The sequence below is a fragment of the Anopheles merus genome, chromosome 2L, assembly GCF_017562075.2.
Source record: "Anopheles merus strain MAF chromosome 2L, AmerM5.1, whole genome shotgun sequence".
In the NCBI taxonomy this organism is placed as follows: domain Eukaryota; kingdom Metazoa; phylum Arthropoda; class Insecta; order Diptera; family Culicidae; genus Anopheles; species Anopheles merus.
The window spans coordinates 47,751,764-47,765,161 of NC_054083.1; the positions used below are offsets into that span (position 1 = coordinate 47,751,764).

General features: G+C 43.3%; 1 protein-coding gene across 9 annotated transcripts in view; it reads left to right on the forward strand.

Annotated features, from left to right (window-relative positions):
* The window catches only part of LOC121591577 (protein vein), a 110,195-nt gene extending 97,810 nt beyond the window's left edge, over positions 1-12,385 (forward strand). For 8 of the 9 annotated variants that reach the window (XM_041912265.1, XM_041912261.1, XM_041912262.1 and 5 more), the window contains 5 exons: positions 5,373-5,541; positions 5,619-5,746; positions 5,895-6,009; positions 7,028-7,131; positions 11,345-12,385. In XM_041912265.1, coding sequence (XP_041768199.1) covers positions 5,373-5,541; positions 5,619-5,746; positions 5,895-6,009; positions 7,028-7,131; positions 11,345-11,430 — 602 coding nt within the window. In that variant the 3' untranslated portion in view covers positions 11,431-12,385. Of the gene's footprint in view, positions 1-5,372; positions 5,542-5,618; positions 5,747-5,894; positions 6,010-7,027; positions 8,445-11,344 lie in introns of those variants that run through there. The other variant, XM_041912269.1, reaches the window with a different exon arrangement.
* Positions 12,386-13,398: the final 1,013 nt, after the last annotated feature.

The window sequence follows — 13,398 nt, forward strand, 5'->3', positions numbered from 1 at the left end:
CCCTTTTACCCACCGCTCCGGGGAGCTTCTTTAGTCTGCCCGTGGCTCTTTTTTTTTTGATCGGCAACTCGGCCGAAAAAACAAAAACCAACGAAAATGTGGCCGCGTTCCGCGTGCACCGAAGCGTGATCGGTCCGTGGTTCCTGGCGGCGTGTCGGCGGCGGCAGTGGCCAAATAAACAAATCATTGTTTGCAAATCGGCACATTCGCGCGCACACACACACACTAGGAGGCACGGCCAGCTTGGTGCTCTGCGCCCGAACGCCGAACGCCGAGATTGATCGATTTCAATCTATATTCATTTCCAGTTTCGGTATTTTTATTATGCTTGCAGTTTTATTTTATTACACTTCTTCCGTTGCACGAGCGTTTATTTATAAGATGATGGCTCCCCTGTTTATTCTTCGCCGTGCTGGATCTTTACGTGTGGTGTGTGTGTGTGTGCATGCGGTGCCTTTTTTCCCCTCCCCCCGTTCTTCGCGCTCTTGTTTTTCGACCAGAGGGCTTTGTTTCATTTGTTTATACCGTGTCGGCCGAAACCGAACCAACCCAAATGGGCTGGTGTTGTGGTTCGTCGGCCACCCCGCCCCCGTGCGCCGCATTGATCGTGCCAGAATTTTGATTCGTGTCCGCCGTGTGGCCGATTGCCGAAAATGTTGATAAGCACATCCAATTTCATTCCGAATCGAACTACCAGAGCAATCCAGGGATAAGGAACGGGGGTGACAAAGCCTGGCAGTGCGGTAAGGTCTGTCAAACGCATGCGTTTCGTTTCATTTGTGCCGCCACATTGTCACGCATTTGCAATGCACACACACACACACGTGATCGCGGTGCTCGATTCCGCGACGCACGCGCTTATTGTTCGGCGCGGATCAGCGCTTCGCGGTCTGGATTTTATAATACGCCTTTCAGCAGCCTTGCCATCCCAACACACCCCGACTGCACACCAATGTTACACAGTGCAACAGTAGCAGTGCACTTTTTTGCACACAAAACGTGTCAAAAGATCGATGCGGTGTTTATGCAATCGCACGAACCATTGGAGGTCCTGTTGGGAGGAGAAGGCAGGAAGGGGATCGTTTCTTGCGCGGTGGAACTTTTCAACGCGTTTTTTGGGTGGATTTTTACGGTACTCATTTTTACTGCATTTTACACTAGCGGGATACATTTAGGGTGAAGCATTCCGCAGCTAAGTAAACAACGTTCCCAAGGTAAATGAGTTTCCAAGTGTGCGCGTAGCTTCTGCACGGCATATGGTGGGCCAGATACTATTTACACCCACATGTAAGCATGTGTAACAGTCGCAAGAACTGAGGCATTGAATGCCGGCTAGAACGCTTTTTGGAACTGTTTTTGGTTGCAATGGTTGAGAATCTCTTATGGCTTTATACTTCCAAGAGTTGATAAGGACAGAGAAATTGAAATTAGCTTCTATCAGAAATTAGATTCGTTCAGTAATCACAGCTAAGGCCGGTTCCGCGGTACAGTCGTCAACTCGTACGACTTAACAACATGCCCGTCATGGGCTCTCAAGCCCCGAATGGATCGTTACAGGCAGGCCTTGACCGACAACGGTTGTTGAGCCGAAGAAGAAGAACAATTACAGCAACGCCATTAATGTGGCAATAGCATTTATAAAGAACATAACGTTAGTAATAATATATTCCCCATAGAAAAGCCATCCAAGTTCAATAGAAATGTCTTTGCTAATTGTTGTGCCCAGAAATCGATCACGAGAGTTCTAAGGCTTTGGAGAGGTCGTTGTGTTTAAGTCATTCATCGATGAGACTTTTTTTTGGGTAATTTTTGGGTAATTTTTCCTAAAATTTCATTTTACAAACAATTTAAAAGTGTAACTATCGATTTGTTTTGCCAAATCACCAGTAACTCGTGCAGCAACTGATGCAGTGAGCTGATGGTGCATTAGATGTATGCGTAGGTATATTCGCAAAAGAATGTATCGCAATTTATGTTTATAATCGTCTTTATGGCAAATATTCACAATTATGTTATACATTAAACTTATGTTGATTTCATGAAATTCATAAAGGCTGCACAAAATATGTAAGTAAGACATCAAGCTTTTAAAGAAGGCGAATGAGGCCAATTGGCTCAAAGTCTCTAAAAAAATAAAGAAAAAAAACATCAAGCCTTAGCCGAAGTGGGTACAGGTGTAAAATAAACCTGAAAAGGTGTAGGACATATTTAGACAAGCGTGAGACAACGGATACAAGAAAAAAAAACAAAGAATCTCAGGTAAAGCAATCTTATACGAGCAATATTGCCGAAATTTCTTATACGAGCAAGAAGATTGGATGGAATTGCATTTAAATCTATTGAATTGAAGATTCCAACAGCGAACATAGCATTGTTTTTATGTTGCAATCTCATGTGGACAATCCTCCTGTACCAGCACGACTCGTTAGAGCAAGGTCCGACAGGTTTGAGGCATTGAATTCTCAACCCGTCTACTCATTGGCTCCACCAGCAGTGCAGATTGGAGCTTACTTTGTTCTGCCTTTGTTCCGTTACGAGTCCAGCAAGTGAACTTCAAATCTAAGCTTGTCTATACCAAAAATAAGCAACGAAAAATCACTCGAATCGAGATGACACGGCTACGCAACAAAAGAATATCGCCTGATTTATGATGGCTTTATGATATCGAATTTGCCTTAATATCACCATACCACCACCATATCCCGCTAATGATGGAAAGCTGATGCATCGAACCCATCGAGCCAAAGTCCATTCCATACAATTTTGACATTTTAAAGGCTATGCAGTGTAGACGGATAGTTTACAGTTTTCTTGCCTCATTTCTTTCGCAATCAAAATGTACCACCAATCGGTTGCGTCAAAAGGTTCCGTGCGTTTTTTTTATTGTACGACGATTTTCAACTAGATTCGAATGGTTCAATCAGTGTTGTTTGCAGAGGGTTTGCGTACCTCATGCTGGTGCTGCTTCTGCTGCTGCTGTTGCTGCTCCTATATGCCGATGTATCATTTGCGTGAGGCTATCTTTGCGCACGAATCGTGCCATCCTTATCCTGACAACTAGCCCGACACGACGCCGTTCAGGCAGGGGAAGAAATCGGCAGCGGACTGCATCAGCACCACGACGACAAGGACCGTGACGGTTTCGATCAGTTGGCGGAACATCTTGCTGGGTTGCGCTACACAAGTTCTGTGACTTTGGTACGGTCCGGGGGTTGGTGTTTTATATCCGTTTTGCCATTACACTGCGCGATAGCACCGACCTGGTAGCAACCGGTCTCGTGGCGTGGCGACCATGGGACATTACCGCTAAAAAAAAAAACGATACAACCCGTTTTGTTGACACAAGTGGTGTTTCCAGCAAGCGAGCAGCGATCCACATTTCTATTCGCACCGAATTCGCCCGTGCCGACGAAGGCTGCCAGCCATGGCAAACACAACTGCGAACTGCCAGTAGCGATGGGTTTGCTCCAGCGCGGCACCCATCGTTCCGGACCGGTTCTGGCATGGTTGGTTCCGATTCCGTCTCCACTACCAAGGAGTTTAACCATCATTTCGGATGAAATCCTTTGTTCAAGACACAATATGAACCAGAATGCCCAAACACTTCGTTTCTTTCCATCGCTTTGCGTGAATAAACTGCCAGCCATAACTGTACCACCGGTTGGTTTCGTCAAAAGGTTCCGTGCGTTTTTTTATTCCCTTCTAAAGTTCAATTCAAATCCTGAATGGTTCAATCAGTGTGTGTGTGTTTGTGTGTGTGAATGCGTAGGACGCTAGCGAGGCTGCCGCGGTGCTGCTATATGCCGGTGCATCAGGGCGGGAGATTATCCTTGCAGAAACGTGCCACAATTATCTTGAACCCGGTGGTCCCACTACCGGTCCCGCTACCGGTCCCGCTACCGGGCCCGATGCTGGTACGACTGCATTCAAACAAGGGAAGAAATCCGCTGCAGACTGCATCAGCACCACGACGACAAGCAGCGTGATGAAATTGAACAGCTTACGGAACATCTTGATGCGATGCTTTTGCCTTTCTTAATTCCGTACCGGTCGGGGGATCCGTTTATATACCGTTTTACACTTTCTCGATCTCTCTTTCTATAACTTTTCTTCTTTCTCTTCCGTTCCCAAATGTTATACCTCCCTTTGTGGACACAGCTGCAATCAGTGGGTAATTCGCATCGTGTGTAAGCAATGTGTGAAATTAATTTCTTGGAACAACTTCCAATTCGCGCAATGCCAAACAAAAAAATCCTGAGAATGCTTGAACAAGTGATGCAGCAGAAGCTCATGACCTGTTCAACCACCAAATCCGAATGTTGCTACTAGCTACGCCATAGCCCATTTCATCGGTGTTGGTAATGGGATTTACTCCGTGGTAAGCCGACGGTATGTCGCATGTCTAGCGCTTCAGTTCCAATCCAATAGCGTTGCAGTTATCGTTCAGATGTTCCGATGCACAGACGCTGCCAATATCGTTCGTAAGTTTCGTATCGTACAGACACTACAACCATTGAACTCGTACTCGTTTTGCAAACGGGTCGGGTTCGTAGTGCAGCCGTCATGTCATACCAGTTTAAAAAAATTGCCTTTCATAAGCTCAAACCTCGTATGGTATGACGGAACAGCCTACTACATGTGTACATCAATCTGTCAGGGAAAGTCAACATTCATGGGCTAGTGTCTTAGGCAGGCCCCTAAACCAACCATGATTGTTGCATCAAATAACAAAAAAAGGATAGGAAAAAGAACACGCACTTTTGGTAATTCACGTAGTTTGAACGGGACAGTTCCACTAATCCAAAAACGAAAGGCAGCTTATTTAAACCCAAAATTATATACAGACTGGTTCATTAGATCGTAACCCTGTCTGTGCCAAAGGCCCATTCCTTTGGATGAGGAGAAACCGCAACGTTCCGGGCTCGGAGGTTGGAACGTGCTGGAACCGAATGTTTGCATGGCGCTCCCGTATGGCTTCGGCTAGGTTCGGCTGTTTTTGTGGTTCGTCGTCTGCACTCGCTTTCATTGCGTACAGCTTAGCGATTGGTACGAAACCAATTGCCGCACAGTCAGTTTACTTTCGCACGCGCAATATGCTACAGTGAGCGAAGTGAACTCCGAACAATCTCGAATGTTTGTTTGTTAAAAGAGCAATAAGCCATCGAAAACAGTTGCACAAATAAAGATTTTGCCCCACGCAGTGACCAAGTCTGATAGGGCAAGTTCTAGAACGCTCCATGGGATGGGACGGAACAAGAGCTGACTGTTAGCCAAAAGAGCAGTTTTCACGGGCATTATTAAAAGTGCATTGTAAATAAATATTACATCGATTCTTTCTTTCTTTTTTTTTCCTTCCGTTTTCCACCGGTCAGGTACCCGGCCAGCGATCCACTTCATCACACCGAACGTGACGCGCGTCGAGGGCAAGCGGGTCCGGCTGGTATGCAAGGTCGGTGGTCAGCCACCGCCGAAGGTGGCCTGGTTCAAAGACAAGCGGCTGATCAACCGGAACGCCACCAAGTACGCCCAAGTGCATCTGAAGTGAGTGTTCTACATGATCGCATCCCACGATCTCATTATCAACCCCACAATCTGCTCTATCTTTGCCTTTTCTGCAGGAAACGGTCCGAGCTGATCATCTTCAACACCAGCACGACGGACTCTGGAGAGTACGAGTGTCGGGCCAAAAATAGATATAACAATTCGTCCGTCTTCAACTCGACGCACGTTAAAATTACCTTACCAAGTAAGTGTGCGAGCAGCCGGAGGGATTTGCGCCCGGCTCCGCCTGGCGTTACACTTTTCCACCTTTCGGCGATGCCCTTTTGGTTTTAGCGAGCGTCGTTTACGGGTGATTTAATTGGACTTTTCCTTTCTTTCTTTCTGCGTTGCAGAAGCGACCATTCCTGCGGTCTACTCGCGGTCCTGCGCCGACAGCCATCGGGACGACTTCTGCCACAACGGCGGCACGTGCTTCAACATCGACAGCATCGGGGAGCTGGCTTGCTAGTAAATATACCCACCCACCCATGATAGATTTCGCAACCCATTCGTCTGCTATCGAACGATCGATCAGGGAAGGGTTTTTCAACCCACGCGGGACGACAGTTCCGGTGCACTTTTCTGACGCTTTGTGTTGCCCCAACCAATCACTAGCCGGCATCGCGAAAGAAATGGTTAAAAAGCTTTAAAAAAAATTACCATTATCCTTCAAAAGAATTCGGCATTGGCATTCATTTGTTCGTTTGTTAATTTTAGCGACTGGTCCTGTCGTTGTGGGGATTGCATTACAACCCAACGTATAAATATTATTTCCAATCAGATAAATTAATTACTCCTATTAGATCATTATTTTTCCAAAAAAACAAATTTCCAAAACAGTACAAATTTAAAAGGAAATGTGTTCATCTATTCCAACGACGATTAATTTTTGGTATTTGGTATTTTTGGTAATATTTAAGCACAACTCAAAAGTAGTATAAGACAAACAAACATAACACATAAAGCTTGTTGCGGGATTGTTCAATTTAAATTATCATTTTTAGCAGTAATCCGTAAATAACGTAACGCTAAAAAATAAAATAAGAAATGAAAGTGACTTTGCTCTTTTATCTCTTCCAAACGGTCATGGACACAAGCAAGAGATGATCGATTGTCGAATTTTGAGCGTTACGTATTTTATGGATGAACCGTTCAATAATTCCTATGAATGGATTGCGAATCGAAAAAAACCATATGAAATAGGTCTTGACGTTTTTTACAACACACACTAATACTCTCTCTCTCTCTCTCTATCTCTCTCTCTCTCTCTCCCTCTCTCTTTCACTTTGTTTCTCCCTGTTTTCTCTATTTTTCACTGTCTCTCTCTCTCTATCTCTCTCTTTTTCTCTCTCTTTCCCTTTCTCTTTTTCTCTCTCTTTCCCTTTCTCTTTTTCTCTCTCTTTCCCTTTCTCTTTTTCTCTCTCTTTCCCTTTCTTTTTTTCTATCTCTTTCTCTCTCTCTTTATATCTCTCTCTCTATACCCCAGCTGTCCGAAAGGATTTTCCGGTTTTCGGTGCGAAAACAAGGACAGCGAGTTTCATCCGGTCTCTTCGAACAAGCAGCAGGACTGTACATCACAGCGATACGCAGGTTATTATTGCTAAATAAGGCTTTATAACATCAGCAAACAAAACCACACACTCACACACCCACCCACACACACACCAACCCCCCGATTGCAAACGAACGAAATGAACAGAAATGAAAAACAAAAAACAAAAACCTCCCTCGAATCACCGGTCACGGTGCGCGGTTCGGCATCTGGAGTAGCGATCGGGTGTTTAGGTAAACGGCCCGCCACACGTGCAGGCTGTCTGTCCCGCTCCGCAGAAAGAACGCAGGAAGAAAATTGCCCGGACCCCACGACGACGACGACGCACACGAATGCCGCGGACCGTTGAAAGCCGTTTTAATGCCGGACATTGTTGTTCTCGTTTGTTGGGGATGGCGGCCATGGGGGGAAGTAATTAGTCAGCGAAAAAACCAAAAATTAACACTAGTAGAAAATCGTCCTAGCCGTAGGGTAAACAAAACAAACTCACACCCATACACACAAACGCTGTGGTATTTCATTTAAAATGCCAACTAAAGCGACGTACCAACGGACGGACGTTGTGTTGAGGAAGTCCTATCGCGACCTATCGAGCAGCGGGAAGAACGGATAGGTTATGCAAGTAGCTAAAGTGACTTATTTTCCAGTTCCACTAGTCGGTTCCCTTCTTTCGCTCTCTCTCACTCTCTCTATCGCTCTCCACCATACACGTTTGGTCGTTGGTTTTGTAAATACCAGCCTGTAAAGCAAAGGGAGTACGCAATCGTAGCAAAAGCTGAAACCGTGCGCCACTTTCTAACAAACAACAGTTTTGACCCAAAGGCAAAGCAAGCCGGATTAGGAACATGAAAAAGGAATCAACAAGCAATATCCAAGATAGCTAGCCTGTTCTTGTACAGTACACCGGTGCACATGGGACAAAACAGGATAAAAAGATAGGCTAAAACAAAGCGTAAAACACGACAAGTATAAAACAGCGGCAGCGAACGAAACAGCTGGACGGTGACGGTGTGCACTGTGTGGAAAAGGAAAAGGGGGTGGGAAAAAAGTTGATAGTACAAATTTGTGTATAATGTATAAAGTGAAACCTATTTATTGTTTTATGTGTACGTAAGCATATTACTCTCCCGTCAGCTCCGAGGGGCAAGGTGAAAACTGAGTGTAGGTGAACATTTTGCAAACCCGGACAAGGAGGTAATAGAGTAAACCGAATCATAGGTTTAATATAAACGATAGTAAAAAAAGGGGGAAAAAAGAATACAGCACTCCGAATACAGTGCTGCACACGGCAGACGGAATAAAAGCAAAGCAAGATAACAAAATAAAAGAAACATAAAAAAATACAAAGAAAAGCAGCAAATCAAAGCAAAGCATACTTCAATGGGTTCTCAACAAAACAACACGAAGGAAATCAAACAACGGCACAAGGAACACCGTGTAACGCAACCGAATCAATCAAAGTAAAACATTCCAACGCACCCCCGGATCATCTGTTGCACTAGAAGAAGCGGCCGGAAAGAAGGATGGGGGAAAAGCTTTTTTTTGTGGAAATTTGAACGAGAGAAAATTACCTCTAAGCAGAGCAAACAAAGCTCTAAACAATGTTCTTTATGGATGTACGTGGAGACATGGTGTAAATTGGTGTTGGTCTTCTTTTTTTGTTTGTTTCTACTATTGTTATGGCACAACATGACATTGAAAAACGGTACAAGGAACCTAACCCAAAGCAGAAAGGTGTTGGATTTTTATCTTTCTTCTACACTTTCCCTAACGAACGAGCTTTCAAACATTTCAGTAATGATTTAACTGTCATTCTACCACAACAGCTAAACGAGCAGTATATAAATTAACCCTGACAATGGTACCGTAAATACTTTTTCCCCGGTTTTATGTCATCACACTTTGAACGTGTTAATCAATCAACAAAAATCTATTCCTTGACATTCAATTGGTTTTTGGGATTCTAGATAAATGGTTTTGGAGAGTGGGTCGACATTTGTGTATGTATACCGCTAAGCAAAATGATGTAATGATTTGCATTGCAAATTTTACCATAAAGCTTTATGAGATGTTTTCAACACAAAGCTTCAATCAAACACTAATACCCAAGCAACAAAATCAACATGCTATTTCGCATGGTCAACTTTGATGGACAGAACGACAATGGAAGCTGATTTTGCTCTCTGGGTTATTTGACATGAAACGTAAAGATGCGTAACAGTATCTCTGTCTCTCTCTCTTTCACACAAAAATACACATTTTTCTCTCCCCTTTGTTCTTACACACTTTCTCTCTCTCTCTCTCTCTCTTCCGTATCCATCGCTTGCGAGCCTGTTGGTTAAGGTGTTGGGTAGTTTCTCGCTTTTTCCTTAGTTATTGTCGCAAAAATCCCGCTGCGTAGCTCTTTTCTCACATTCAAACGTCAAAGTTCGCCCGTTACTGGAGATGTGCTGGAGAGGTTTATTAAGCACGTGTTCTAAAATGTTACCCATGCTTGAGTCCCCGTCGTCTGGCGCATCCACTCAATCGTGAAGCAAATCGACGTGAACACAAAACATTTGTACTGGAAAGCCAGCAGCACAGTTGTACATGTTGTACATGCTATTGTTCTTATTGTAAATAATGAAAATAGAAGCGCTAGACAATAGATAGTTAGACAATTTTTTTTTCTTCAAAATCTCACAATCACGCATGAGTATTATAGGAGAGGTTAGTTGGCCCAAAAGGATGCTCACGCAGCCAGGCAACGAAGCGCAAAAATCGAGCGACATTGCTAGTCCAGTAATCATATTCGTGCATATAAGGAATGCCCTATCGTGTGGGCCGGGAAAGCTTCCCACTGGGCTAGTGGCAACAGTAGAAATAATAATAAAAATAATAATAATAATAATAGTAATTAATAGGTACTCAGTAAAATATATTGGAGCGATAGGCAACACTGGAACTGTTATGGGTAGACATAGAGCGAAAAGAATAATCGCCATCATTGCAGTGAGCGTAACGGTACCACAAATAAAGGCAAGCTAGAACACCGTACATGGAAAGCATGAATTTTTTGTCTAATGTTGTGTGTGAGTATGCGTGGGAAGCAAACGACGGACTGCAACGAATCTGCATTCTGTTCCCAATCGTACGTTCGCCTTACCTTAGAGCCTGCCCGAACATTAAGACTGCTCGCACACACACACACACAAACGCAAGCCAGCACAGCGACAATCGAGCGACGAACATAAGACTGATGATGCAAAGCAAGCATAAACAAACACAAAATCGAACGCAAGCAATCAAACCACCCATGTTTGACCTTTGTTTTGGGGTGCTGCTCCAAAATGCTCCAAAAAAGGCAACCGATTGCCACCATACCATCCTCGATCACCAAAGGTGAGCGCCTTCTTGACGTTTGTGTACCTACTTAACTACCTAATGGTGTGTCTTGTTTTGCTAAACCCTGTTTCCATCCTATTTTTAACACAATTTTAGCACTATAAAATAACTCGCTTGTGTAGATGTATGTATATAACTAACAAAAATAACATTATGTGCTTCATCTGGTTCTAACACCAATACAAACTAATTGACAAAGGGCAAAATAAAATAACCGTAAGAAGATAACTTTGTTTGTATTTGAGTTTTCCGTTGGTTAAGACAGAATTACAATGCTCGTTTGAAAATGGCAAGGAAAAATAAAAATGAAATTGATTGAATAAATTCAATAAATAAATAAAAACATTGCTAGTAACAAAACATAAAACGATAGAAATGTTAGATATGATAAGACATAGAACAGCTTAAAATTGCAAAAATAATAAAAATATTTCAAACAATACAAGAACAAGCAACCGAATGTAAACAAAACAAAAACACAAAACAAAACAAAACAAAACAAAGAAAAGAAAACACAGTCAGATAGGGGAGCTGATTAAATGTCAAAACAGCACGAATGAACAAAACATTTAAAAAAATTTATAGGTATAACATTTGGCAAGAAAATGGTCACACTGTCGAGAGCCAGCTGCATACAACTTGCTGCAAGGAAACGGCATGCTACCGGCAAGCATGGACTAAACCCTTCCCGTACTAACCCGAACTGCATCAAATGCCTAACTAACGAAGCATCTAAAGTGTCCATTCCTTCTAACTTTCACTTCGTTTTTCTCCCCCTCTCTTGAATGTTATCTGTCCTTTTTCTGCTGAATTAATGAAGTGTATTATCACCATTAATATGATCCGTTTTTCTTTTTCTTTCCTCAGGACGCCTCTACACGGAATGTATGGACTTTTTCGTGATGGACTCTCCCGCACCGGCACTGTACGAGTATGAAGATGAAGATAATTGATTCATGTGATATGGCACCGCTTCTTCAAACGACACCAGCTGGAGTTGATTGTCCCGCAGAACAGTCGGCTGCTAGGCGACCGAGCTCCTTCCAAACCCAACTCACAGTCACTCACACATTCACTCACACGTCCACACATAACTAGTGCACACATACAACACACTTGGCCAGTAAACTACTTATGCCATATTTTACTTATGCCTTATTGCTGACCACTTCGAAGATTCGTCCGTCAGCAATAGAAAACGAGCAAATAGTGCAAACAGCAAAGCGCGCACAAGCACAAACATAGCCAAGTAGCAAAGCATTAATCGGTGTGCTTTCGGTGTCAAAATGAGGGGGGGGGGGCGGAAAGTAATAATGGCTGGTATTATTGAATCCGTGCGTAGCGGCGGCGTACGTCCCGACACTCATTTTCCTAGAACGTACTAGATCGTTGCTACAGTTATTCACCGCGACGTTGTAGGACCGGGCGCAAGAAATGTATTGCCATGCCTAAAATTTCTTGTGAGCATACGAACGGATTCAATAACACCAGCCAATAACTACTACATAAATGAAAAACAGCCTGTACTTTACGGTTAAGTAAGCCTCCAATGCTATAAGCGAGTAGCAGGTTAAGTTCTAGCCTTCACGTAGATATGCCGCAACAGATATGATGGTTTTTAGCACAACAAAACACATTTAAAAATACCAAAGAATGTATATAGCTAAGCAGCAACAACCAGGCGACGCAAAATAAATGGTTTATTAAACCTTGCATTGATCATAAACAAGCATTCATTAGTGAATCATCGGTGTCGCTATGCAAGTGGACGGAGGGATTTTCTCTTCTTTTTGTTAGCTACGGAAGGATGAAGGAATAGATGAAAATATGCAAAAAAAAAAAAACAGATAAATAAATTTAAACATTGTATTTTAACTTTCAACGGCAACGCTTAATGCAAAACCTTAACCGTGATTGAACGTGTGTGTAGAAAATGCTCGTAACGAAAGAAACAATAAATATAACCACTCCGTATGAAAGCAATAAATAATTGAAAGAGAAAGATATCAAAAAGGATTAAAAAATGCATAATGTTTTGGATTGTAAACGATCGTCGGAATACGAAAACACGATGGAGACGCATGGTCCACCATAATCTAACACGTGTTGAAGTACTTTGACGGTCAAAACACGTGGTAACCGATATTTAGAGATGAAAGAAAGCATCATCGGCATACGAATATGTGTAGTAGAGTATTTGATTTATAATTAAAATAGAGCAACATAATGGACTCAAAAAAAACCCTGTAATCGTTTGAATATTGCTGTCCCCAATATTTATCTTTTTTTCTCTTCTTAGGTACCGTCCTCGAAAAAGTTGCGTCCTGCACTGTTTCACTGGTTTGCTGTAGTCATGGGTAATCCGGAGTGGAGTCGTGGATCAACTCCGACTCCGGTGCGCAAAATATGATTCCGGCTCCGGATTACAGCCGAGTTCTGCTGCGGACTGATCCGGATCTGGAGTCGATGAGTCCGGAAATATTTCGGTGAACACGAACGACTCCAGACAACTCTGACTCCGGACGACTTTGGACGACTTCGACTGCGGGCGACTCCGGGCGATTCCGGACGACTCCGAACGACTCAAACTCCAGGCGGAACTAGTGGTTACCATTTTTCCGGAGTTGGAATCAGACTAACAATATTCAGAGTCGGATCGGAGTTGTGGGTGCGCTCTAGAGAGCACATCACTAGTTTGCTTTGCGTTAAAAGTTGCACGCAAGTCGACCGTCACCAGTTTCGAAACTTTAATACGCGTAGTGTCTCACGCAGAGTTGTGTCCAACTTACGCTTTGCTTGCGCGCAAATCTCAGGTTTGAATAATCGATTCTTTCTCCAGAGCATTACAAGTCCATACGCTCATATATTTTTTTCCATCTGGTTAACAGCTTGCACGATCAAATATTTGCTCAAAATCGGTC